This window comes from Cyclopterus lumpus, chromosome 8 (genome assembly GCF_009769545.1).
Source record: "Cyclopterus lumpus isolate fCycLum1 chromosome 8, fCycLum1.pri, whole genome shotgun sequence".
In the NCBI taxonomy this organism is placed as follows: domain Eukaryota; kingdom Metazoa; phylum Chordata; class Actinopteri; order Perciformes; family Cyclopteridae; genus Cyclopterus; species Cyclopterus lumpus.
Window position 1 is genome coordinate 16,557,158 of NC_046973.1, and position 8,407 is coordinate 16,565,564.

The 8,407-nt window shown below is 41.1% G+C and overlaps 1 protein-coding gene across 1 annotated transcript; it reads right to left on the minus strand.

Moving 5' to 3' along the window:
- On the minus strand, nucleotides 1-3,727 carry rpl19 (ribosomal protein L19). The gene is made up of 6 exons (XM_034540200.1): nucleotides 3,682-3,727; nucleotides 3,212-3,318; nucleotides 2,426-2,548; nucleotides 2,166-2,286; nucleotides 1,669-1,779; nucleotides 1-197 (listed from the first exon to the last, which is right to left on the minus strand). Exons 1-6 carry the CDS (start codon nucleotides 3,684-3,686, stop codon nucleotides 71-73), a joined length of 594 nt encoding a protein of 197 aa, XP_034396091.1. The 5' UTR covers nucleotides 3,687-3,727; the 3' UTR covers nucleotides 1-70.
- Nucleotides 3,728-8,407: the final 4,680 nt, after the last annotated feature.

The following is an 8,407-nucleotide window of genomic DNA, read 5'->3' on the forward strand; positions in this document are numbered from 1 at the left end:
TGTCTTTATGTACACTTTTATTGTCAGCACTTGACAGGTGGTAGTGTCAGGCAGGGTTGACAGAACCACATTACTTCTTGGCCAGCTCCTCCTCTTTGGCCAAGGTCTTGATGAACTCCTCCTTCTTGACCTGGAGACGCTCCTCTCTGCGCTTGCGGGCCTCCCTCGTCTTGGAGCGGCGAGCCTCAGCCTGATCACTGTAGGACAGGCAGACAGGTGTTATAATGTGCAATCAAAAATAAAATACAATGCATGTGCACTGGTTTTCAAATATATGCCTAGTTAGGATTGTTCTGTTAGTCTTGTTCTTAGTGGACTGGGGGTAATCCAACTGACAATAAAGTAGGTTTTCATGATACCAAATTCTACCTGCCATAAAATATCCCGATACCCGATACTTACGATACCAGAATTCGATACAATACTGGTATATTTATCTATAATAGTAATAAATAAAACATCTGTATGGTTCCCTTTTTATCAGCTTGTTCCTTCCCAGCTTGACCACTTAACAAATGGCATTAATATTAGTATTAGCCTACAGCAAGATATTAATGAAAACTACAGTGTCTTCACAGCATTGATTATACACGGCTATGTAGGCCTTTTGTCCATATCTGACCAGATGACTACATAGTTCCTTCCATAAGTATGAGCAATTGTAGAGTTCATATTTTATCTTAATTCATGGAATAATTATTTTTCCTTAACTAAAATAAAAAAGACTTAGCTGAAGATCCACCAGCATGTAGCCATTTTGCATCAATTGTGTTTCATTTAGTACACGTGTGCATTGTGACCTCATGATCATATAGACTGGTCGTCAAAGGCTAAGGCTACAGTGTTAGGCTGTATGTGGGTGAGCTTAAGGTGTGCACCATGTTTATAATCACATTTCTGTCATTCTTTGAACTCTTTGAAAAGTTCGGGGTGTCTGTCTGAAAGGTGCTGTAATGTTTGACGTTGCTCCTTGGTCTGAGTGGCTTTTGAAACACGTTTTGCAGACGGGTCTGTGTGTCAGCGGGCCTTCCTTCACTGTCTGTATGTCAGTGGGCCTTCCTTCACTGTCTGTATGTCAGTGCGCTTTCCGCATCTTTTTTTTTTTTACTAAAAGTCGCCTGCATGTGACGCCATGTTGTCTCCCCAGCGATCACTGAGTGAGAGCGCGCTGCCTGTTAGTGTGTGAGCGCTGCGCAGCCCCGCCCCCTTGCAGTCAACATGCTGGGCAGCATTAAAGAAGTGGCGCAGCTCTGATCGCGCGCTATTTTAATAAAGTATCGATACTAAAAATATGCAAAACCGTATCGTTTTGAACGTACTGGTACCGCGGTACCTGTTTAGTATCGGTACACCGTGCAACCCTACAATAAAGCCCAACAACATAGCGGTGGAGAAAATCTAGTAACAATGTGAAATGTTTTGCAGTGTGCATCTCCAGCATGCTTAAACGCACCAAGACACAATTGAGAGTAGAGCAAAAGAGTTAATCTTCAAGTATTGAGTACTAGATATACTTTTCAACTCTTTTCTCTTAAATGGGGAATCATGTTATGGACTAGAAAGGAAAGAAAATGTGTCAGACTCAAACACTTTCTCAGGATGAATACAGTTTAAACTGTCCTTTTCTAAACACAAACAAAATACGACTTAAGCTGGGTCCAAACTTACGACAGGAGCTTCTTGCGAGCCTTGTCTGCCTTCAACTTGTGAATGTGTTCCATAAGGATGCGCTTATTCTTGAACACGTTACCCTTGGCTCTCAGGTAGAGGCTGTGATACCTGAGAGACAGCAGAGGAAAAAAAGCATTGAAATAGTACCATAATACACAAAACTGCTCAGAGGCACCAGATCTTGTAAGTGTGCCAGTGTGTAACAATAACCTTTACTGAGCTCAAATCCTGATTTAAAAATACCTTCAGGAGGTCTGGTTAGTGTAAAATAAGCCCAGGGTTGAAACTACAAATTAACCAGTATTAAAAACTGTAAATGTAGGGTTGCGAGACCAAATATTATTACCAGAAAAACAGCTACATTAAAAAGGCTTATATTTCTGGTTTCAGAAATGTTTAGCCAAAACCAATATTATAACAAAATATGCATTAAAAAACAAGACAGGCCACATCAATAAGAGCAAAAACAACCAGTGACGGTGTCATGAACCTACATGTGCCTGTCAATCTTTTTGGACTCCCTGTAGCGACGCAGCAGACGGCGCAGGATCCGCATGCGGCGCATCCAGCACAACTTCTCTGGCATACGAGCGTTGGCTGTACCCTTTCTCTTACCTGGGAAAAGGAATAAGTAATGCATGTCAACTCTCCTGAAGGTATTGATCGTAATCATCCATGTAGTAAGACTAATCTGAGCTGCAACGTAGCCATCTTTACACGACAACTGTCCTCAAACATGGTGGTTTGAACTCACCAACTCCCATGTGTCTTCCCTTGCGACGTGCCAGCGTGTTCTTGCGGCAGCGGGCACGGGAGTGGACAGTTACAGGTTTGCGAATGATAAGACCATCCTTCACCAATTTACGGATCTGCTGACCTAAAGAGAGAAGGAACAAGTGAGCTATAGGGATGCAACTGAGCTATCAAATCAAATGTGGATATCCTTACCGAACACTAAATAAAGCAATATATATTTTTAACGCAGCAGTTGAGACCTTGCACTATTGCTAAAAGACATTTACATTTAAGCACCCATTTAATATCACATGGAGAAAATATCTTGAGATGTTGCTTTGCGCTTCATTTTGCCTGCATGAGCGATTGTCTTCTCTTCCCTAAATTTGGAGATTAGAATTTAAAAAAGGTTTAGGAAAAGCTGAACAAGACTTTTAACATGTAAACAAAACCATGTGCTATAAACTGTAAATGTGTAGTTCAAGGGACACACACCTGTATCATGCATTAACACTATTTAGTTATACTAAAAGAATGTAGGCTTCAGCAAAGCTGGGTGACCACTATCAGGTTATGTCAGGATATCTTGACATCAGTTTCTTTCATTTCAATGCCATTTGTATTCGGTTCCCATCGGCCCATCATAAGCAGGTAAGAGACATTAAAACTTGGCAGTCATCATGTTTCCGAGCATCACTTCAAGTAACAAGCTGGTGCACGTTTAACTTAAGTTAATGCACACAAACTAATAATAGTTGTCATAAGTATCTCGGTAAATGGTGAAGATATAATAACCGTTACTTACGCGAGTTGGCGTTGGCGATCTCATTCGTCTCGTTGGGGTCCAGCCAGACCTTCTTCTTGCCGCAGCGCAGGACGCTAGAGGCCAGCCTCTTCTGGAGCCTGAGCATGCTGCAGGAGACACACACACGACCCAGGTCACAACACCTCACAAGTAAAACTGCCACCCTCTACGCCTACGGGTGTGTCAAACGTGGTGCCGCAACGCTGACACGTGTCATCGTGTTGTCACGATGTGTTAGCCGCACAGCTAACGGTCCAAGCAGCCGGGTGGACATCATGGCTTCTCCGTCTGCTACATCGTGTTACACAGACGCACGTGAAATTGTGTTGTTGGGTTTTGGAATGAGGTTTAACCTCCATGTAACGATTAAGGAGACACTGGTGTGATTTATTGGAAAGATATGTGGTTTAAAAACGTGCATCTTAACGGTTAAATGATGACTTATTTTATGCCATCGACTGTGGTCCTACCTCATGGCTGCTACTTCAGTTGGAAAAGGAAGGCTTGATAGACAGACTGGAATCTACCATTATAGAGGAGAGTCCATCTTTGAGCACGAAACAGCTCGGTGACCATACCGCACATTATCAATAACACTTATATTTCAAAGTGCTGATATTTATAAGAAATTAAAGCTAAAACTGATAGGAAATTATACAGACATAAGCAATCTTGAATTTATTTTATAAGTTTCAATCGCTGTGCCTCCCTCGTAAAATAATGGTACGAACCAGTGTTTTTGCAAGGCATTGTGGGTGAGGAATTGTTAGGCGCATTCTGCTTTTTAAACACAAGGGTGCGGTGTTGAGACCAGAAACGCCACGGATACCAGACTCTAGTAAACAAATGAGCAAAATTATGTTCGTTTTAAAGAATATTTATATTATGTTTGATATATTGCACTGATGACCCATATTTCAAATTATATTGTAAAATATAATCATCTCATTTTACCAGTTTGTATGTTTAAAACTTGACGCAAAGACTTCAAAACATTCAATTCAGCTTCCTTCAAGATGAAAAAAAAAGGAAATTAAAATACCACAGTGCAATTAGGTATCATAAAACTCACTAAATAATATCAATAGAGGATATTATTATAGTGTAATTGTGTGTGTTTGCTTTTTTAAAATCAGTAGCCTGTTTAAATAGCATTTTTCTATTATTCCCCAAATGGATTGTTTGCGTTACATATATTCTGCATCATATAACCGATGAGACCATCCTGACCTCTAAAGACTAAATGCATTCTAGACCATCAACAAATACAAAATGTATTATAAGTAATGTTGATGCCAAATGTATTTGTGGTTTGTCTTCTGGCTGTTTGTCATCAATTGCGTATGTTATCTCTTTACTAGTCAAGTGGTAGTTCTATCATAAAACTAATATTGCTATCTCGCACAAGAAATTGGAGAGAAGACAAAAGAAAAGTTTGAGTTCCAGAAATATTGCACAAAGCCAAAGTGTTTTCATACATTCTAAACTGTAAGTGATGCACTGTGAAATTCAGCCTTTTATTATGGGTGTGAAAGACACCCATAATAAAAAAGGAACTAACAGTATTAAGTTTAGCACGACTTGACGTCTAAAATATGCAGCTTCGATATAAAGCTTCAAGAAACATTTTAACATATTAACAGATTATAATTGTTTATTTTAAGCTTTCCAGTGGCTTCTTTTAAAGAGGTACTGCACACTTACATCAGTTTTATTTTTTTTAGCTTTAAACTAAATTATGTGACTGTACTTTGATGAAACAAGGCAATGCAGGTGTTGAGAAAATGAACTGTTTAAAAAAACGCATTTCATAGGTTGAATTTGGTAATTTATTGTTTTAAATCAGCCCTGAACCTTTCAAGGCCAATGCTGACATAGAGTCGACCGTTTGGGACTTATCTATGTCATGAACTTTATTTTAAAACCTCTAATCAGATGTCACTGAGCAGCTCATGCCTCACACATCCACACATCCCCCCTCCCTCCCCTCCTCAGCCTCTTGTCCACTTTTTCACATTTTTCTAAATTATGCATTGGATGGAGTGAGGCTCAGATCGGGGGGTGGGGGGGGGGGGGGGGGGGGGGTGGTGTGGTTGACGTTACACTTTAAAAACAAAGCACAATAATATGTGGCTACGTATTAAAAATAGGCAACTTACATGGCTATATTTATTAAGGTTGCCAGTGCTCTGTTGCATTCTTGGCTTGCCAGCAGAAGCCCGTCACCACAGCAACGCTGCAAGCTCACAGTGTGGGTGCACAAGGAGCACTTGTGTGACTTCTTGACCTCAGGTTACCCAGAAATACCAACTGAAATCATCATCTGCAGGCAAAGTATAACCCAAAGTACCGGATCACCTCCTACCGCAGCTTCAACAGATCCACTGCTCTCCTCTCTGCACAAACCTGTGCTGCGCGGCAAGGGAACACAAACGTGTAAACCTTCATGGTTCTGGACGACATGTTGGGCTACATGTCTGCCAAGGAGGAGGGTCACTAATGTGGTCTGCCTTTCACGCCTTTTCTAAATATCTTATCCTTTTGTTTCAGAACTCTGTGGTTTCAAAGTCGCTGAAAGCAGCACTCAGCCTGAGGTCTCTCCTTACTTTGAGCCAGCAGTGAAGCCACTCAGTCATCCAATGAGCAGGAAGACATTCTATAGTGGGTCAGATGGAAACTGCAATCACATTTGTAGGGTCCTTTAATGCTGAATTCACCTCTACTGCTACCTCCTTCACAAGTGTTGTTCACGAAGTAGACGTCACTCGTCAAATAATGCCCATCTAGAAGGAGACAAAAAATGTACAACACAGAGGAGAGAATTAATGAGATATTGAGGAATATAAGTCTTGACCCTGCAAAGAAGTCGACTGTCCATCCACTCAGTTACCTTGAGCACAAAGAGGATGAAAATCAAGTGAGCAGCCGAGGACAACCTGAAACGCTGTCCTCCTGCTGCACATTTTGTTCTCGGGGAAGACGACGACCAGCTGCTGCAGGAGAGTCACGGAGACTCGAGCATCATTTTGAAAGTGTTCTTCTTTTTTTGAAGAGGATAACCATCAAGGCTTCGACTGAGGTAGCCACCTCACCGGAAGTATGAGCCACAGAGGACGAGCTCGCGGGCGCTGAATTCAACGTCATCAGATCCCAATGTCAGAAGGAGTTTGTCACAGGCCGTAACGAGCATGAAGATAATTGTCCTCCCAGGTCAGGGGTTATGTGTGCTGGAGGAATTGTTCCCTTGTTTATTCATGTTTACTTGATCAATTGATATTCCATCATCTATGCTGTGTGACCTCAGCATCTATCTTTTTCACAGGCACACAGTTAACACACAGGGTTTCAAAAGTTGAGCAATAGTGGGCATCAGCACTTAAACTTTAACTTAAATCATTAGTTGAGCTACATTGAGAAGAAATGCACATAGTTATTATTGCTTATGCAGCGATTTAACAGCTGAATCTGCACATTTTGTTCAGCATATCAATTTCATGATATGAAGGCTCCTCACAAAAACATCTGAAAATGAATCATATATTTTAAACTAACGTTGCAAAAGTCATCAAGTAGGACTATCTGAAACCTCAAATGTAGCACTAATCAGTGTTTTAGGATATTGGGGTTTCACATCACTGCAACTATATAGATACTTTTCAAATTAAGAGTTTACATACGTAATTAGTTTATAAAACATGACATTGTTTGGATTAAAATACCAAAAGAAGTAGTTCCACCTTGAACAACTACAACATTCAAGTCTACCATTTACGTATTAAATTGAATTAAATTCAGTTTATTTTGTATAGCCCAGAATCACAAATTACAAATTTGCCTCAGAGGGCTTTACAATCTGTACACATACGACATCCCTTTCCCAGGACCTCATATTGGATCAGGAAAAACTCCCCAAAAAACTGATAAAAATCCCTTTCACAGGGAAAAAAAAGGGAAGAAACCTTCAGGAGAGCAACAGAGGAGGATCCCTCTCTCCGGATGGACAGAAGCAATAGATGTCATGTGTACAGAATGAACAATGTTACAGAGTTACAACACATTCAATGAATATGACAGAAATTCTGAATAAAGAGTAGTAGGCATGTAGACCACGATCCAGATCCACGTCAACCACAATCCACCACAATCCATGCAAACAGAAGAAGGTAGAGGGGGGGGGGGGGGGGGGGGGGGGGTTGTTGCTGCAGGTGCACAGAGCAACCCTTCCTGATTGTATCCATATTTCGCTTTTGAAGTAAATATAATTCCGTTAATATAATCTCAGTTGTTTTTTTCTCTCTTGATCCACCATGATAGAAAATCCGGGGCCCCTGACAACTCACCAAAGGGGCTTAAGCCGTACATATCTATAATTCCTGGCATGTTTCAGGGGCCCATTATATCAGTTATAGAGCAGGGTCCCCGGAGCTGGTCCCTGGAGTTTTTTTAGTTTAGTTGAGTTTGCTCAAGGCCACATCAGCGTGAGCATTCAGATACTACACCTCTCTGCTGCTGCAACAACAAACTACATTGAACTATATGCTCATCCCCCTTCTTGTGTCTGGATTCCCAGGGTGGGCCCCCAGCGGCCCGGCGGTCGGTCCAGACTCGCCGCCTCCATCACCACAGCCGCTCTGTTGTTCTTTCATCAGTCGATAAGTGAAGGTGGGGTCTGGTCAGTGGGGCGTGGACCTCGGCTCCCAGCTGGAGTCTGTCGAGCGCAACACAAGAGAGAGAAACGACGTCAAGACAGACAGAGCAGGACATACACAACCCGGAAATACGAGCAATCTGCCTTCAAAATTAGAGCACGTGTGTGTGAAGGCTGGGATTACTTTTTATTTTGATATTACTGCTATTACGACTAATATGTTCATTGATTTTTCGATTATAAACTTGTAATAAGGCATCGGCCAAAGTAAAGTTGTAATTTATTGTAAAAAAAAAAAGTTCATGAAACTCAAGTGTATTATAACTATTTTCGACGCTCGTAACGGGACAGTTACACACAGTGGAAATGGGGACATACAGCATATTATGATGTACGTGTATTAACATATGTGTGTTTATGTTATTATACAATAAACATAATACCATGTATTGATTTTAGGCCTTGCCTGTTTTTGTGATTGCTTTGTCATGTGTGACTGAGGGTGATTGTTTTTTTTTTCTTTCCCTACATTCCCACTGTTGGTTTGC

Bases quoted from the DNA above. Each gene is read 5' to 3' on its own strand.
- rpl19 (XM_034540200.1), bottom strand. The intron at 2,549-3,211 runs GTAAGTAACGGT...TTCTCTCTTTAG, and splicing joins GATCGCCAACGCCAACTCGC to GTCAGCAGATCCGTAAATTG. The intron at 2,287-2,425 runs GTGAGTTCAAAC...TCCTTTTCCCAG, and splicing joins GGGAAGACACATGGGAGTTG to GTAAGAGAAAGGGTACAGCC.